Source organism: Dermochelys coriacea, chromosome 2 (assembly GCF_009764565.3).
Source record: "Dermochelys coriacea isolate rDerCor1 chromosome 2, rDerCor1.pri.v4, whole genome shotgun sequence".
Lineage (NCBI taxonomy): Eukaryota > Metazoa > Chordata > Testudines > Dermochelyidae > Dermochelys > Dermochelys coriacea.
Genome location: NC_050069.1, coordinates 9451598 through 9470013, shown reverse-complemented (window position 1 = coordinate 9470013; position 18416 = coordinate 9451598). Strand labels below are relative to the sequence as shown.

General features: G+C 50.6%; 1 protein-coding gene across 9 annotated transcripts in view; it reads right to left on the bottom strand.

Moving 5' to 3' along the window:
• Positions 1 to 794: 794 nt before the first annotated feature.
• Positions 795 to 18416, bottom strand: part of PTP4A3 (protein tyrosine phosphatase 4A3) — a 176891-nt gene continuing 159269 nt past the window's right edge. For all 9 annotated transcript variants that reach the window (XM_038390137.2, XM_038390136.2, XM_038390143.2 and 6 more), the window contains 3 exons: positions 13976 to 14106; positions 11683 to 11757; positions 795 to 9632 (listed from right to left, as the gene is read on the bottom strand). In XM_038390137.2, the coding sequence (XP_038246065.1) occupies positions 9515 to 9632; positions 11683 to 11757; positions 13976 to 14106 (324 nt within the window). In that variant the 3' untranslated portion in view covers positions 795 to 9514. The remainder of the gene's footprint in view (positions 9633 to 11682; positions 11758 to 13975; positions 14107 to 18416) is intronic.

Genomic DNA, 18416 nt, shown 5'->3' with positions numbered 1-18416 from the left:
CCCAGACCTGCCTCAGCCGTAGAAGAGGCGCCCCTTCCACGGCCCCAACCCAGTCCCGGACCTGCCGCAGCTGGGAGAGAGGCGGCTCTCCTGTTGCCCCAACCCCAGAGCTGCTGCAGTAGGGAGAGGCGCCTCTCCCCCCAACTAGGCCAGGTACTGCTGTGGGGAGAGTGTGCTGGGAGGAGTTCTCTCTCCCTGCCATAGCCCTGGGGCAGCCTGCACCCTAAACCCCAGATCGCTGGCCCCACCCCAGAGCCTGCACCCCCAGCCAAAGCCCTAACCCCCCCTGCACCCCAGCCCTGAGCCCCTCATCCCCAGCCCCACCCGAGCCTGCACCCCCACACCCCAACTCCCTGCCCCAGCCCTGAGCCCCCCCCATGCTCCAAACCCCTCGGCTCCACCCCAACCACATGAATTTTGTTTTGCACCCCAATATGGAGGTGATGCGTCACATATCACCTCCATATTGGTGCACATAACAAAAATTCATTCCGCAGATGCATGGGAAAAATTAGAGGGAACACTGCTGTAGACTACAGGGTCTGAAGCTCACCCTCTCCCGAGGCTTCAGAGCCAAAGCTCCAGCCCAAGCCAGGGCTACAGAGCGATTTTCAATGCAGTAGCCTGAGCCCTGTGAGCCTGAGTCTGTCGAGCCGCATTCTGAGACTTGCTGCCGCGTAGACATCCCCTAAGCACCCCCCAACACAAGCCGTGCCTAACATAAGCTTGAACGCAGAGCACGTGATCTGCAAAAGCACAAAGGTGAACACTGAAGAAAAGTCCACAACACAATGTACAAAACAGTGAACCCTTTTATTTTTATTTTGCTGCTGTTGCTGGAGGCAAAACCCCCTTAATCCACTTTAGGAATTTCATAAAACTCAAAAAAGTGATTACTAAAAGGCATACAATTTTACACAAGACATAAGTAAACAGACTTTTCTTTTAAAAAAGGTTATAAAGTGTCAAGATCCTATACCTCATCTGCATAACCCAAGTGATGCTGTCTGGTATAAAAGCACTGGATATAATAATTTAGCTATGGCTCAGACCAAAAAAGTCATTGGGCTTAATCTACATACTACTAAGATTGCCCATGGAGATTAAAAGGAAAACTATATGCAGTTTTGTTGCCGAGAAAGAAACAGCTGGGAAATCAAGAGCTCTTTCGGGAGAATATTATCTAAAGTGAAGCAGAACACTTAAAAAAAAAAACCCTAAGAATGTTGGTTATATGCTTGAAAATGTGATGCCCAGTGTCCCATGGCCCCACACTGAGCAAAGACACCAGGCGAATTCTTACCTCACCAGACAGTATCCATAACAAGACCAAAAGCTAAAGCTGCCTATGTAGCCAAGTGGTTAGACGCAAATGGGATAGAAGAACTTGTAAACTGCAGTTTAAAAAAGGATCTTCCTTTTGCTTCCCTGTGTCAGTTTTGAAAAATAAAGCAACTTAACCCTTATTTTGTTTCGACAGACGAGACCCTGCCTCTTCCCAAATTGGCTAACGGTAATAACCCTGTTGCTGAAAGCTCCTTCAGCCCAAGCATGGTGGTGGTGGCTTTATCTCAAAACCCATAATATAATTTACCAATAACACAATATTTAAATAGGTAGAAACAAACCTCAGTTGAAAAGGTGGCCATTTACATGGGTATTTCACCCTCCTCACCACTGTCACCTTTCAGTATTTTTTTTTTTAAAATCACAAAGCATTGAGAACAGAAGGGAAAACATGATCATTTTAAGCCAAAACATTGTAACACACACGCAGGAAATGCCCCCCCCCCCGGTTAATATTTCCCACTCCCACTCAAGCTCAGTGAGACAATTCCTCTCCTTCATGAATAGCACAAAGGTTCTTCAGATGCTGGCCAGAGTGTGTCTGTTTATAGCGATCACACTGAATGTCTGAAATACATGCTAGGGTTTGGCGCAGTGTCAAAGTGCTAGGAATTTAAATATTTAAGAGAATTCATTTTACAGGGAAGGAAGAAGGATATGGTCTATGGTGCCTACAGCTCAATTTGTGCCTTTTTTTTTGCTTCCTTGTGATAGACAAAGGAGACATGAAATATTTATTTCTCCTGCTGTTTGTTTTTTATTTGAAACATCAGGAATGTCAATCAGGTTTTGCGCTAGTTTTGCTGGGATGATCCAGAGAAGTGGTCTTGATGCCCTGGCCACTTCAATTAAGGACAATTCTTGAACTACAAGTTCTCTTCTTCCAAGAGTTTGTTGGGCGTTTGATAGAAACGAGGGTTAGCAAAACCAAACACGAATATAAATCACTTTCACCATCCAGCAAGCCTCATTTCATGGTTACGATGCCTCCAGTACCTGAAACCTGCTTGCTTTCCAATTGTCTTCTCCCAGGAAGAAAGGGGGGATACAGCAGGAAAAATCCCAACACCTCAGGCCTTTTCTATTGCCTTTGAAAACACTTTGCGGTCAAGCTGTTCAGAAACTGGTACCTCAAGTCAGGCTCCTCCATCCAGAGGGAAAGTGCTTAGCACCCAGCAGCTCCCACTGAACACAGCAAGAGGATGGCTGCTCAGCCCTTCTGAAAAATCAGGCCCCTTTCATTTTAGTTGCCTAAAAATGGGTTTAGGAGCCTCCCTTTCGACACCCACATTTGGAAATCTTGGACCACAAAGCACAAAAAGGCACAAAGCTATTCTTTCCCCCTTCTTTGCAGGTCCTCATGAGGAATGACTCAGCCAAGGAGCTGGTGGGGGGAAGTCACAAGCAAACATCCTCTATCCAGACCCGTGCGACTGCTGAAATGCCACACGCGCGAGAGGCAAGGCAAAGACAGTCCAGCTTTGAATCAAGCCACAGAAATGATAAAGCAATGTCAGGGGTGAGAAGGAGAAACGGCAGATCCTCTCATCCATTCTGTGTGTGTGTGGCGGGGGGAGGGAGATATTGCTCTGGTTGGCCATCATAAACTGTCGCTACTAGCCAGAAATGGTGGCAAATGTTAGAGATAAACAGGAAAATCCGGTTGCAGAGTAGCAGCCTTATTAGTCTGTATCTGCAAAAAGAAAAGGAGTCCTTGTGGCACCTTAGAGACTAACAAATTTATTTGAGCATAAGCTTTCGTGAGCTACAGCTCACTTCATCGGATGCATTCAGTGGAAATGAATCTCACGAAAGCTTATGCTCAAATAAATTTGTTAGTCTCAAGGTGCCACAAGTCCTCCTGTTCTTTTTGAGGAAAAACTGAGCACTTTTTCTGCTTGATTTTGTTAGCCCCATCTAGACAATCCTAACCACAGGCTTTAAAACTGAATCTTTAAGACTCCATCCCTTTTCTGTACAGGTATTCTCCACCCTCCCTCCCACCCCCAGCTCTGCTCCACTCAATCGCTTTTACTTGCAAGTAATGACTGTGCAGGCACAAAGATTTCTTCAGAGAACTTCTGCTGGACTGACACTTCTTAACCAGTTGTGAGCCCGAGACATGAGAACCCTCCCCGCTCCCTGACCAAAACCATCAGTGTCTCGTACACAGAACTACACACTGAGCAAAAGGCCCATCATGTGATGGAAAAGAGGATTTATCAGCAGGGTACATGGATTGTACTACAGCAGCAACATGGCTGCAGCCTGCTGTGATCTGGGGGTGTATGGAGACACTCCAGGCACTTTGACCAAGAGGCCCAAGAGCACCCTCCCACCACTGTTGAACCAAAGCAGCATTGATGGGGGTTACAGCAGCTGAACTTTGCAGCCCTCTAAAGGAACTCATGATACATCCACAAAGATCCCTGTTCCTGCCCCAACCTGCCAAGGGCTCCACATGTAGGGCACAATCCTGCTGCCACGGACTGCAACAGCAGTTCATGATTGACACGCTTCTCCTCCATGCCTCCCCCCCATCCCCGCCCAGTCCCCTATCGTGCTGGCTTCTTGCCCAGGTGAAATGTGCTAATGAGGTGGACTGGAGGAGAAACGCAAAGGGAGTTCATGGGAGCTGGGTGGGTGTCCCAAAGAGAGCAGGGGACAGAGTGGAGATGTATGTACTCCTAGGACATGGTGCAGAAGTTAGGAGAACCTACAATCACAGTAAAAATACCCAGTGGCGACAGCATCTTCTCTGAATGCCTGCAAAGAAATGCTACAGGAGTAAACCAGAGAGAAACGGAGCATCCAATTTGGATCAGTTAAACACCAAATTTAATCCCCTCCGGGCTACTGCTGCAGCAGGACTGTCCCATCTCTAACCTCTCTGATACTCAGCAACACACTACTCTCTCCTACCCTGCGCGGATTTGTAGAGCACCTGCTAATGTCAGGTTAAACCAAGATGGGGATTTGTGTGTCCTGGATTCTGAAATCTTGGGACAGTGGAGAACCACCATGGATGTCGCCATGCGAATTTAAGGAGCTCCTTTGTGTGGAGAAGTGTATCCCCTAGCATGGAGGATACTGGTAGCAAATCCAAGAGAGGGCTGGTGAGAGTGCTCTTACTCTATGCTATCTAGACAGACAGTACCTCAGTGTCATCTCACTTACATCTGAAGGCAGTGACCTTGTGGGAGATTCCTGCCAAGATCCGGAGGCGGATGAGAGACGAGCTGCTGGCACAGAAACACAGCACTGCTCGGGGCACTGTGAAAGCGACTGATTGCTCAGTGTGGTGCACACCTGAGGTCACCACAGTCTCCCAGCAGCACAAAGTTCCAGCTGGAGGAATGACGCTACTAACCAACCCCTTGGGCTTGGCTTCAGCATGAGCATCCTGTGAAGTGCCGGCAGTGACTCAGGAGGTGGCGTTTGGGGTAGAGGAGAGGCAGCACCAGAGACGGTTTCTGAATAAGTTATGCAGCACGGAGTCATTAAACCTACCCTGGTTCCTTTGCAGATGCCGGAAGAATCTATAAAGCCTTCTTTACAAGATCAGACATGAAGCTGCAGGGCACAGATTTGCAGGAGTGGCTGATGACTGTCTAGTTTTAGGGGCCCAGAATTTGAGACTTTCAATGGTGTCACTTTCCTCAGCACTTTTTGGAAGTCAAGGCCCCTCTAAGGCAGCTCAGGTTGGGCACCTCAAAAACAGAAGCACTCAAGATCATTGTTGATCATCTAGGCCCATCCACGTGAATAGGTTCTGTCCGATGTTTCTATTACTGACAAGGCGCAGATGAAATCAGCATTTGTAATACCCATTTATGATCCCCATGTGATAGTCATGGAAGATTCTACAATGATGAGTTACAATCACAAATTACACAGAGGGGCCGAGTCCTTTCCATTCATGGCAGGTGAGTGGGTCCGCACGCATGGGCTACATTTCCAATTCGGGATGCAATAAGCATGAACAACTTGGGTTGGCTTCCCCGGAAGGTTTTGCAATGGGCTGTGGATCTTTTCTCATAATTTCTTTGTGTTCTGCACGGGGCGGGGGGGAGTTTATATTCTTCTTTCCCTTGGTGGGACTTCCAGCCCCTGTTCCTGATGAGCTGCAGTGCCCTGCAGAGCTTGGAAATGGAGCTGATGAGAGAAGAAAGGCCAGAGGATTTGTGGAAACCAAATATGTTCCATTTTTTATCCGTTAATTCCTGCCCTTGCAAGAAGAAAACACATTTTAAAAAAGCTTGTTGTGATGGGTGTTTAAATACGTCAGTTCGGCCACTGGACAGCTGCCCCATAAGCACACTCAGCGGTGTTTATGATGTAATTGTCGCCATGTGTTTACACACACCCATGCTCCAGCATGCCTGCGTTAAGGATTTCACTTGGGGGAGGGTGTGTGCAGGGTCAATGGGTTGCGCTGGCATAGACCACGTCAAGGCAGATCCCAAAGCCAAAGCCAGGCACTGACTCCAAGGAGGAGTTTGAAGCACGTCCAGGGCACGCGTGACCTTGCAGGTTGTTTTGCTTGGAGACATCAGCGTCTCTTTCTAGACTGGAGGGCGCCATCTTTACTGCTGGCTGCAGGGCAGCAGTAGAGGTTGTGGGCTGGGGAAGATGAATTGCTGAGCCCATCCACGCTTCGAATGCCTGACAAGGAGGCGCCTGCTTACAGAGATCCTGAGCTGGGACCCAGGCGAGGTCAAATCCGATAGCGCTGACAAACTGGGAAGCATACAGCAGTGTACAAAGCGGAGGGAGGGCAATTTGCCCCCTTACCCCCAAGCTTGTCCCCAAAGTTAGAGGGGACAGTGGAAGAGGCATGACCTCTCCTCTCGGACTGACCCATGCACAGGGGTTGAGCTGGCGCAGCACCGCTGAAGCCGTGCTCACACCGGGCCAGCACGTTCCATTCTCCACTGCACAGTGGGGAGGGCGGAAATCGGCCATCTTCCATGTCACATGGCCTTAAACAGCAAGGAGCATCCGCGGGCCGTACAAAGCGTCCTTGGCAGCATCTGGGCATGCTCAGAGAGCGACTCAGGACAGCTGCTGGGTGGAGAACTCCCTATCGCTAGGTTCACCGGAGCCCCACAAGCATCTGCAGTGGTGAGCCAGATATCCCGTGGATGGTGTTCCTGCATCTCCCTCCCTCACAAACACTCCTTGCACTGCAGATTCATCTGCCACAAGAGAAGGTGACTGCTTCCCGCCCCCAGTTTTAAACAATCGCTAGTTCCTGGATATTGGGGGCAGGAGAGATATTGTGGGGCTGGCCAGCTCATGGCAGAACCTGGAACAGCCAGGGGGCTGGGAAGCAGGAAAAAACCCTTCCCTGGGGCTGCATCTCTGAGAAGTGTCACTGAAATCCCTTTAGAGACCCTCTTCCCCAACTGGCTGGTGGTTAGGGAAGAGCAAGCCGGCAGTGGGTGATTTCTGAGCCTGGCTCCTTTAAAGGAGCCTTGTTCTGGGCTCGGAGAAATGCACAGCCACAGGGAAAAACAATGGCATGGGCCATGCCAGTCCTCACCACCCGTGAAGAAACACGGGGCCCTATTCTTCCCGACACAGAAGGGAGCCATATAGAGAAGGGAAGACTCTGGGGGTTTCCAAGCTGTTCTCCCTCCCCATACCCACAGGGGAGCACTGCACTCCCCAAGCCCAGGGTCAGAAGCAAGTGGCACCTGTTTGGATGTTCCCATCTCGCCTGCCCCTTCCAAACAGAGCAGGCTGCCCACATGGAATCTCCCCTTTCTTCAGGCACAGGCTCCCCTCCGCACACGATGTAACAGAGAGCCCTTAGAAATGGATGCAGGATTTGGAGGAAGAATTCCTTAATCCTTCCCCCCAACAGGACCTGCATGCAAGAGACTGGCCTTTCCTAGCCCCTCCCCAAACCTAGAACCCCAGCGACTTTCATGCAGATTAGCAGGGGCAGCTTCCTGGAGGACACCACCACGTAGCACTCCCCTAACACTCAACGGCTGCTTGGCGTTTGCATCCATCCTCCCAGCCCCGCTCATCTCCTCTTTCGGGACACACACACACACACGACGTGATGTGCACAAGCCACAGGGGAAGTGTATGATGGAGCTGGGATTGTGGGCACTTGCTGTGCTCTGCCCGCTAGCCCTCAACGGCAGCATCCGAGCCAAACGCTGCCCGCGGCAGCACCCATTCCCATCATCATGCAAGCAGCATATTAAACATCTTCTTCCCATTTTGTAAAGCTTGTGCATTTAATAAAGAGGTCAGAAGTGACAGGACACACGTGGGCAGTGCTCTAGGGAAGCTGACACCTGCATTCCAGGAAAAGACCTGCCACTTGCTCTCCCCTGGATTCCTTAGAGGGGAGCAAGGGGTAAGACAGGATAGTAATGCCTTTCTGCAGAGGCCCCATCCCCCTACAAATCTGGGCATCTCTGCCGAAGCAGAGTTCTGGAGTCACTGCTTCGCCGGACTGGCCTTCTGTAACAGAGGTGCTCCCCTTTCCTGGGTAATGCACTTATGCAGGCCATGTGTGTCAAGGGAGAGGATCTCAGCTCATTTCCCCAAGCCGCCTGGGGTTACAGCTGCAGCAATCTGGAGAGAACCCAACATCTCTTAGCCCCTTTCATGATGTTTCCCCGAGGGCAGTGGTAGCTAACCCCAGCCACGGGTCATGGCCAAAGGGGCATGTCACCGCGGAGGGCTGGCTACCCAAATGGGAAGCTGCTGCAACGACGCCGTGCCAAGGGGAAGATCAGACCCAGACAGAAGGGGAAAAGACAACAAATTTCAAGAGCAATATCACCACCCGCCTCCTTGTGCTCTCCTGGGGTTCACTTGATGTAGGAAGCTGCTCAGTCTTCCAGCCAGATGGTGGCTTTCAAGGTGAAACAAGCAGATCCTGGCTAGTTACACTAACGCTGAGCCAGACGGGAAACTCCTATGATCCAAGAAAGAGACTGAAACTTCACATACTTCCAATTCCCTTGCATGCTTCGCCTCTGTGACATCAAATTGTCTGGCTGCCCCTTCTCCCTCCCTGTCAGCCCCGGCACCAACCCAGTCCCGGAGTCTCTATTTGGAGGGTGTGAATATGCTCTGGGATGCACCTGTCCAACAGCGGGCTAGCATCCACACTTAAGCCCCTCTCCTCCCAGCTAGAAGACCCTTTACTAGCCCCAGCAATGCGCTCTCCTTCCATTCCCACCCCCCCTCACCCTAGTGTACAACCCACACCCCCAAAAGACGACATTTGATTTCAGAAGAAGAAAAGGAACTCTTGGGCCAGGTTCTTTTCAGGCAAATGAGGGAGGTAGCTGGGAGGGGGAAGAGAGCCCTTGAGATCTGAATGAACCGAGTTCTCTGCTGGAGAGTCACGATCCCGCGAGACACACAGGGGATGTTCAGCGCAGGGCTGGAATTCAGTCAGGGAGCAGCGTATGTCCAGTGCCGCCTCCTCCCTCAACAACACCCTGCCCCAGGTGACTGACTGGAGCCAACTCTACTGAAGCCCTTTAGGGAAATAAAACAAGCCACTTGCTCTTGATCCTATGTGCCCCACTGGGACGTGTAACACTGCTGCCCTAATGAAGAGCAGCACAGAGAGAAGAATGTCTGTCACCAGAGAGGAAACCCAACCTCAGATCATGTCCTAACCCCCGATCCAGCAAACCAGTGGAAGGGGCTGGCCCGACACGTATTTGACACAGCGCCAGACTGTGGCTGTCACACGCCAGGCAGCAGGCAAATTCTCTGCATCTTTCCCTCCCACAACCCATCCCCAGGGCAGCACAGCATAGGCAGATCTCTTCCTGCAGGTGGGTTCAGTAGGATGATGGTTTTCACTCTCAGTGCAAAGAATTTAGATCAACTCAAGCTCCGCCTGCAGGTGGGGAAGGGGGGAGGAGGGGGAAGGGAGATTTTTTGGGGTGGGAGGAATGATGGGCTAATTCTCTGTCCATTAAAACCAGGAGTGAGATGCCTAACCATCTTCCCTCCTCGACCTTAGCTGGCCAGGCGTGCAGCGATTTTTTAAAGAGAGAGCGCCCCATTTACAAAGAAAGGTCAGTGCCACTTTGTCCAAGCTCCCCGCAACTCCACCGTCCGACCCTGCGTGCCCACATGTGTGTGTCTGTGCGAGTGTTTTGGCAAGAGGTTGCTGAGGTTACATGATGCAGCATTTGTTCTTGTGGTTGTGAGGGTCCTTGAATCGGAGTCTTTGCTTTGGCCGGTATTTTTCCAAGTACATTAGCTGCTTGCTGTTGATGGCTCCTCTGCGCTTCCTGGAACACAAAGAGAAAGCCATTAGTGCTCCAAGGCCGGGGAGCGTCCGAGAACCAGCCCTGCACCCCGGCACTCTCTGCCTCCCGCTCATCTCTCAGTGTCCAAGCAGCAGAACCCTGGAAGACAAACAGGCCCAATGGCCAGCAAGTGGCTGTAGAGGCTCTGAGGGACAAATCACGCACCTCCCGGGCTTGGAGTTCAAAGCCAGAGAGGTCGCTGCTCAATTAGTGAAGCCAGAGGGCTCGTTCCTAAAAGCTGCATTTCTCCCGTCCTCCCTCTTGCACTCAGCTGTGCAGCAAATCCAACTTTGACTGCAGGAGGCCTGCGTGTCTGCACCCGCACTAACCCTGTTACCTGGGGAGTCAAGAAATATGGGATGGAGCAAACTCCCACAGGCTGAAGTTAAGCAGAGGGAAATTTAGGCTGAGCAGTACGCTAGCAGAGAGATCTAATAGGCTGTGGATTAGCCTCTCCCAAGGAAATGGTGGGAACCTCTTGGCTCTGGGGCATTTAAAACTGGGCTAATATCGATAACAGAATATGGAGAACATGGGGCTAGCTCTGCTAACTGGCTCTTCTATTGCTAGTCCGCGATTTACCCCTCCATTTTGAATTGCTCTGTTCTACATACACAACGAAACCTTTCCAATGAAAATGGAGTGCGCCTGAAGGAGGAGCCTGAGCAGAAATAGCTGAGTGAGACTCATCATCTGGGGCAGGAATTGGGGATCAGACCATAGACAGAGATTGACATACTTGGTGTTCATGGAAAACCTCTCTCCCTCCTGCAGTCATAGCTGGCGTCAGAGAAAGGGGAAAGAGAATAATCCCCATATTTGCAGTCCTAAATGGGAGCTGCAGGGCATGGACCAGAATGTATTATGAAGACTAGAGTGGGATTGTAGATGAATATAGAACCAGTGGCTAACACCAAGTATCAGCTATGAGAAAGGTCGTCTATTATAGCCTAGGCTGACTTATGACCAACAGAATGGTCAAGAGCGGAGTTCCCAGGAGTGAAGAACGCCAGATCCGTACACCCCTCCCCACTGCCCCTGCCCCGGAACTGCAGACCGGCTAAATAGAAACGTCTGTCATGAAAAAAAAACCCAACCAACCAACCACACGCGCGAGTTTGGTCAACTTCTTACACACACACGCACAGTGCATGACCCTCGCTGCTTTCCGCGCCTGCCTTCTGATTAAGATGATTGCTGGTCTAGAAATCAACTTATCCACTCGTCTCCTTCCTTCCTTCCTTCCTTCCTTCCTTCCTTCCTGCGTTTGGTTATTTCACTGCCCAGGACCTCTGCAATCTGTGTTACGTTTACCGAGTAGCTGTCAATGCAGCAGAGCTGAAGGCTCAGCCCTTTGCCTGGGGGATCCTAGCTCTGCTAATGAACTGCTCAGGACTCCACAATGAAGTCTGTATTAACAGGTTACTAGGAGTTTAGCAGATTAATTATTCCCTGATCCCTCTGGCCCACAACCACCCACGTAGCTGGGGAAACAGCAATTGAGGATGAGCAGCAAAAAAAGTGAGCTGGGTCCGCTCAGCTCTGGCTGCCGGGTACCGATTTACACACACAGGGACTCCCGACAGCCAGCTAGACCCATGGAGCACAGGCCAGCTGCGAGGGGGGGGGGGGGAAGCAACCAAAAATATAGCACCAGGTTTGTTTTTATATGAAGATGGTGTCTAATTTAGAGCTAGGACGATGCCAGGCTTCGTTCCCCCTCTGTGCAGCCAACAGGCGCATGAAACTCATTTTCTCCATCTCCTGCCAGTTCAGGGGAGGATAAGGCAAGTATCTGAAGGTTATTTCACCCTGCTTCCACCCAGCCGCTCAGAGGAGTTCACAAGTTCATGCTCTCCCGGCCCCCCAGTGCGGCTCTGAAACAGGACTTGCCCCTCTCGTGAGCACCGGCGATTTATTCCCTGGGGCACTGCCAGCATGGAGCAGCAAGAGAGCCATGTCACTCTGGATATTTTACACTGTCAGTTTGCTGCTTGGCACACAGTGGAGGGGTTTATTACAGGCCACTTACTGTCTGATGAACTGAATGGCGTCTTCATACTTCATCCCGCTCTCAATCAGAGCCAGGGCTACGAGAACAGGAGCTCTGGAAAGTAATTACAAGAGGAGTCACTTCCTGCTTTAATTAAAGAAATGCCAGCCGTGATAAGAGCCTTGAACAAAAAAAACACTGAAAAACTCATGGACTCTTTCCAAACCTACTGTCATCACATCAACAATCCCTCCACGCTAAACCCACAGCACCATGAATGCACACACAAAATCAACAGGTTATACAGCATGCAGAGATCACACAGAAACAGACAAACTTGCATCCAGCTTCTCCTACAACAGGTTCCCAGAGCAAACCCCAGCAGCACAGTTATAATGGCGTATTCACTGCCATTTCCCACCACATAAATTCTGGGTTTCAGGCTTTGTCATTTGGCCACAAAAATTAACTTGAGGTTGGAGCTCTGAGGCGCAGCGTATCCATGCCTAGAGAAACGATGCTCCTTTTAAAGCAAGGAGGATAAAATAAAGAGAGGACAGAGCTTACAGCTATCTACTGCTCTCCCTATAAAACACAAATTTGATTTCAGAGGAATTTGGCAAATGATTTGCAAGTAGATTAATAAAGGAAAAATCCAAACCAACCATAAAACAAACAAAAACCAAATCAGACCAAAGTGGACTCGATACGAAGTGTCTGAAAAGTGACTTCTAGTTTTAACGGGGGGAGATTTCACAAGCCACATTTACATGACAGACCTTAATACAACCTACGTCGTTGTGACACTCCAGTATGTGAACGATACAGGATTCCAAGAGCACATTAAAAGCTGTTGCAGATGACTGTGTGACAACCTGCACTTGGAATCCTGCTTTGTTTCTGGGGTGGGTTTTAAACCAAAAGAGATTCGTTCCCAGGCAGGGACCAGGATCGAGAAGCCCTGCAAGGGAACAACAGATCATACCTCTAAATACAAGGAAGAGGTATAAAGTCACCACTCTCTTTAGCCTGCCCAGTTTTGGCCAGGTCGCTGATTTATGTAGTACCTGCCTTTCCTTCCCCAGGTACCTTAAAGGGATTTAATAAGCAATGGAGTGAGCAAAATGAACAGCTGTTATGCACTCCACCCAGCCAGACCATGTGGTGTTGGGCTGTGATCTTCAAAGCCACCTCATGGATTCAAATGCCCAATTCCCATTAAAGCTCCATCTGGGAGCTGCCACCATTGTATTTATTTAGCCACCCAAACTGAGAAGCCAGGCAGAGCCCATGGGTACGGTCAAGTCCCGCGGAGGGGAAGCCAAGCTCAAAGAGCCCAGCATAGTTCCTATTTTGCACACCTGCAGTGAGCGATCTCTCCTGGTGACTCGTAGGCAGAGCTCAGAAGAGTCCCACCCCCTTCCCCACTATCCAGTCTGGCCCCTCCCCACCCTCCGTGCTTCAGCACAAGTCTAGGGACTTCAATGGGATGTACTTCAGTGGTTTGCTGAATCAGGATCCTTCTATGATTCTATCCTAATCTGCTTCAGCTGAGGACTGGAGACTGCTCATTAACACACACACACACACACACACACACACACACACACACATCCCGCTTGGCCTGGCCACAGCTGCTTTAGGTAACTTGCACTGAGGACAAGTGTGAGGCCCAGCTGCTCCCCAGGGACGCTCTCTAGATCACACCTCCCCCCTTAAAGAGAGAGGCTGTCGAGCTGAAATCCAGGGTGTTTAAAAAACCCCCCTAAGGAGTTAAGCTCTCTTCCGCTGTTGTAGCTGTGTCGGTCCCAGGATATTAGTGAGACAGGATGGGGGAGGTCAGATCTTTTATAGGACCAACTTCTGTTGGGGAAAGAGACAAACTTTCAAGCTTGAGTCGTTCGAAGGTTTGTCTTTCCCCAACAGAAGTTGGTCCAATAAAAGATTTGACCTCCCCCATCTTGTCTCTCTAACCTGGCCTGGCTTCTCCTGCCAGCATCAGAACTTTTACAATCCCATTTTCTTGTTAAAAGATTTTTGTCCCCATCCTGTGTGGCTGCATGGAAGATCCTCCCCAAACAAGAAGGGGCCCTGACAATACAGAGGCCAAGATGAGTCCCATCAAGCATGGCCTGATGATACGAACAGCCCTGACAACTGCACAAAGGAAGAGCTGGGAAAAAGAGGGAGAATTTACCTTCTCTGCAGCTCAGTAAGCTCCAAGGGACTTAGCAGTTAGTTGTAACAGGAGACATCTCCCTTTAACAAGATATTTAAATCTAGCTGTCCTTCTTCAAGAGCAGCTCCTAGCTCCTTTCGAGCCCTCACTTACCGGCCCAGGCCAGCCACACAATGAACTGCCACGCAGCAGCCAGGGTCTTCGCAGAACTTGGTTTTCAGCAAGTTGAGCCAGTCTTCCACTATTTTGCTGGGGGGAGGAGCGCCGTCATCAAAGGGCCAGTCCTAATGGAAGGGCAGGGGGGGAAGGGGAGGGAGAGCAGTTAGCGATAGATACATAAAGTCAGAATCTTACAAACCAACACAGAGGAGAGGAAGGCACTGGAAGCTTCTGCCAATCTCCCATTTCCACAGGACTGTATTTCTAAAGCACAGCATCCTCCCTACAACAGAAGGAGAACTGGGCTGTTCCCGTCTGAGATGCTTTACCTCTCTCTGTGACTCGGTTTACTCAGCTGTACGACAGACACATTGCTATGAATTACTACCAGACACTGTGACCTCGTGGACAGAGAACTGGACTGGGACTCAGACGAAATGGGTTCTATTCCTAGCTCTGCCCCGACCTGCTTGGTGACCTTGGGAGAGTCACCTCTGTGACTCAGTTTCCCCATCTGTAAAACAGGGATAATGATACTGAGCTCCTTTGTAAAGCACATGGAGATCTACTCAAGAGAAGGACTGGGTCAGAGCTAGATATGATTATTTCTAGCCTCGCAGGGGTGGGGCTGTGAGGCTTGTATTTATATGCTCTGAGATCCTTGGGTGAGCTGCTGTAAATGTTTAGCAGTAAAAGCCATACACAGCTAACAAGGGGTATCCCGAGTTTCTTAGCAAGTTAAACTGTAAGGGAGCTTTTCCTGCAGGGGTAACTTTACAGTGCTGACCGAAGAAGGTAACAGACGTGGCTTTCAAAGGTTCATTTCTAGGGTATGGCTCCATCTCCAAGTCTTATTGCTTCAGCTAGCGAGAGTGGCCAAGCTCCTGCCTCCATAAACTCGAAACACATGCGGGGTTTGGCAGATGTTGCAGTTCACATGTTTGAGCTGAGTGTGGGTGGGAACAGTAACTGCTGGCTTAGACGCTGCCAGCTACAGCCTCAGGGAGTGGGAACTCGGAGGAAAACAGACTTCCTTCCTGAGCCAAAAAGTTACAACTTCCGAAAGGTCCCCGCCAACCCGACCACCGAAAGAGAGCCTATGAGCTGGCCTGTGTCCCGGAGACTGACACCCATCAAAGTGCAATTAAGCCACCAGTGAAAGGCCAACCCTGCCCTCTTTGGGAAAAGGGCGTGTAAGGTAAAAAGGACAGTAAAACTAAGAGGCTTCTAACCACAAGGGAGATAGATACAGATAGTGAAACTACAATATTGCCTTGTTTAACTTGAAACAAGCACTCCCTGTCCCTACCCTCCACTGCCTAAACAAAGGAGTTGGCAGATTCAATCTGCTTTGCAACACTCCACGGCTTGGACGCTGAAATAAAGAAGCCCAGCAGACAACACACATGCCACGAAGCAGAGGAAGCAACGAACCCACGGCCTCCCCATCCTACCACGGCCCAAGCAGCCACTGAGTGTAGCTGACAAGTCATTTATCGACATGTCAATAGTCTGTGGACTTCAGGAGATCAGGTTACAGCCAGGGGCCAAATGGCTACTGATTTCAGACACCCAGCTTGACACACCTGAAAGAGGCTTGCTTTTTAAGGGCTGAGGGAGCTCAACCCTCCCTGGAAGACAGGGCCCTCTAAAATGCCTAAAGTTTGGCAACGAACATTGAGGCCAGCCAAAATCACGACTCCCTTTTGGAAATCTCATTCACGAGACATGGACTGCGCTGTCTACATTGCCCAATAAGGCATCAGACTAGACATAAGGTGTACACTGCTAACAGTGAGACCATCGACCATAGGGACAGCTTACCTAGGGACGTGATCTCAGTCGCTTGAAGTCTTTCTAAGGCCATGTCTACACTACCACTTTTGCAGGTATAACTTAGGTTGCTCAAGGGTGTGAAACAAACACCCATGTGACATAAGTTATACTGACAGAGGCACCGGTGTGTGCACAGTGCTATGTCAGCAGGAGAGCTCTCTCCCTTCGGCACAGAGCAGCGACACGAGCGATCTTACAGTGGTGCAGCTGCCTCAGTACAGCGGTCCCGCTGTAAGTGCTCTAGTGTAGACACGGCCTAAAAGATCTGCTCTGGCTCAATCACAAGTTGTGGGTGTGGTGCAGGAGGCAGTGGGTGGAGCGCTCTGGCCTTTCTTATGGCAGATGTCAGACTCGGTCAGCAGAACTGCTCGCTTTCTAGCTTTAACCTCTAGGAGTCCAGAAACAGACTCTGGCCCTGGGCACATGCCTGCAACAGGCAGGATCTGGTGAGAGCCAAGACCAAGGGCTTTTCACACCGCTCAGTTCAGGGTGACAGAGAGTCAGGTGAAGAGCTGGCGAGGGTGACAGGGCAGACATGTGCCAGGGATGATCCTGACCCATATGAGAGTGACCCTGACCCATGTGTCAGGAAGGTAGGTGTGCTGCATCCCTGCAGGGCTGCACGTGAAGTAACCCTTGTGTTACACTCAAGCTAACCCGCTCCCTTCCCCATGCTGACCTCAACCCCCATAAGGGCTAGACACACAGATTACCCTCCCAAGCGTTTGTATCACCCACAGAGAAACGAGTAGGCAGGGGCCGTGAGCTGGGATAACTGCTTCTGATTGGCTACAAGCAGTCTATGCTACAACATCCTCCCATCCTTCCTCACCCATCCCCACCCCACTGCTTCTTTGCCTCAGCCACCTGTTATCTTGCAGGCTCCAGTCACACAACTGACATTGCATGGGTGGACTGTTAGAGTCGGCGGTGCTCTGCATGGACACAGCAGCACAAGGTCAGAGCCCGGGACCACAAAGCTCTTTGGGCAGTGCCCAGGCCTGGCTGAAGCCTCTATCGCCAATATCAGCAATAAGGCAAAGTATGGCCCAGGTTTTCCCTTTCATTACTGGGTTTAATGCATAATCATTAGCAAGCTACAGAGGTGAGAATTAGCATTACGATTATTTCTCCAGCTTTAGCCACTCAGGATACGGGCCGTTAAGCATGGAGCCGAGACTGGCGGAGCAGCATGTCGGGCAGCAAGGTAAGCTTACCATGCAATACCCCAGGATCTGTATCCAACGGGTTCTGGGGAGAGTGCTTAGACAAACAGCTCCTTATTATATATGCGTGCCATTGGAACGGGCTAATTCCCACTCTGAATGGGCACCGCGGACAGGGAGCTGCTGTGCCAGGAAATAGGGGGAGCTCCCAGTTGTCAAAATGTGAGACCCACTTTTCCCACCTCACCCCTGTTGGGGCACCCCCAAGAATCCTGACATGAGCTGCTAGAGTCTAGCTGGCCCGGGCAGGGTCCAATCGCTCAGAATGAGCAGTGCAGGGGGAGGAGGGATCAGAGGCCACAGGGCTGTTCTTTGGGGAAGGGAGTTGTGGAGCTTTAAGAGTGGGCTCTTCCAGTGACTGAGAAAGGCCTCCCTCCTTGGGGGTGGGTGGGAAGGGTCTGATGATTGACATGACTCAGTGCCTTCTAAGCATTAACAGATCAAACCACAATGTGCTGCCCTTACCTCTCCACCACATCCACACCCCTCTAACTATCCCCATCTGCACAGCAGTCTCAACCCAGACTCTTCCCATCTGTCTTTACACTAGGTAATCACATACCTTGTTGCTGCTATCGGAAAAGATCACTGTGCACGGGGCTCCTTGCCTCCCTCCATCCTCCCCCACGAGCTCCCTGTGTGCCTCCCTCCTGTTCCCCTCTATTTCAGGGCCTCCCTCCAACCCCTACTTCCCATACCAGGACTCCGAGTGCCTCTCCCAATTCTCCCCACATCAGGGCCTCCTTTCATTTCTTCTGCTTTCACCCAGATCAATAAGATTCTACCCACTGGTGCCTACAACCTTCCCTGACATTTTGGAATTGACGAGTTGAAAGGTTACTGCATTGCAGATGGACGGAGAGAGAAACACTATCCGCTTATGAGCCAGGCGCCCACAGTACAGAATTATCTACCATGCTCAGTGATGACTATTTCATCTCAAGGAAGATTAGGGGGCTAATCCCAGATGCTTCAGACGGCCCCCCCCTCCACGGCATAGGCCCTTCTGATCTGTTGCGTGGGCGGTGGCGAAACACAGAGCTAGACACTGGTATGTATGCCTCCCCGTTAAAGCCCGTCAGCTCCTTCGCACTGACCCAAAATACCCCTCACCCCACTGCTATGTGCTTCCCACACACTGGACCATGGATCCAAGGCTGCAGGCAACGCTGTATGTAAAATACACAACTCCTGTGTCATTTCCAGCTTTCTGCTCCTCATTCTGCCTCAATTTCAGGGCATGGCAAGTCCTCCTATATTCATTTGGATAGAATAAAGGCTCTGATTGGTCTGAGTCACATAAGCAGGGTTGACGCCCCTAGCAAAGTGGGCTGTGCTAGGTTGTGTGTGTGTAAACTGCTCACCACATCATT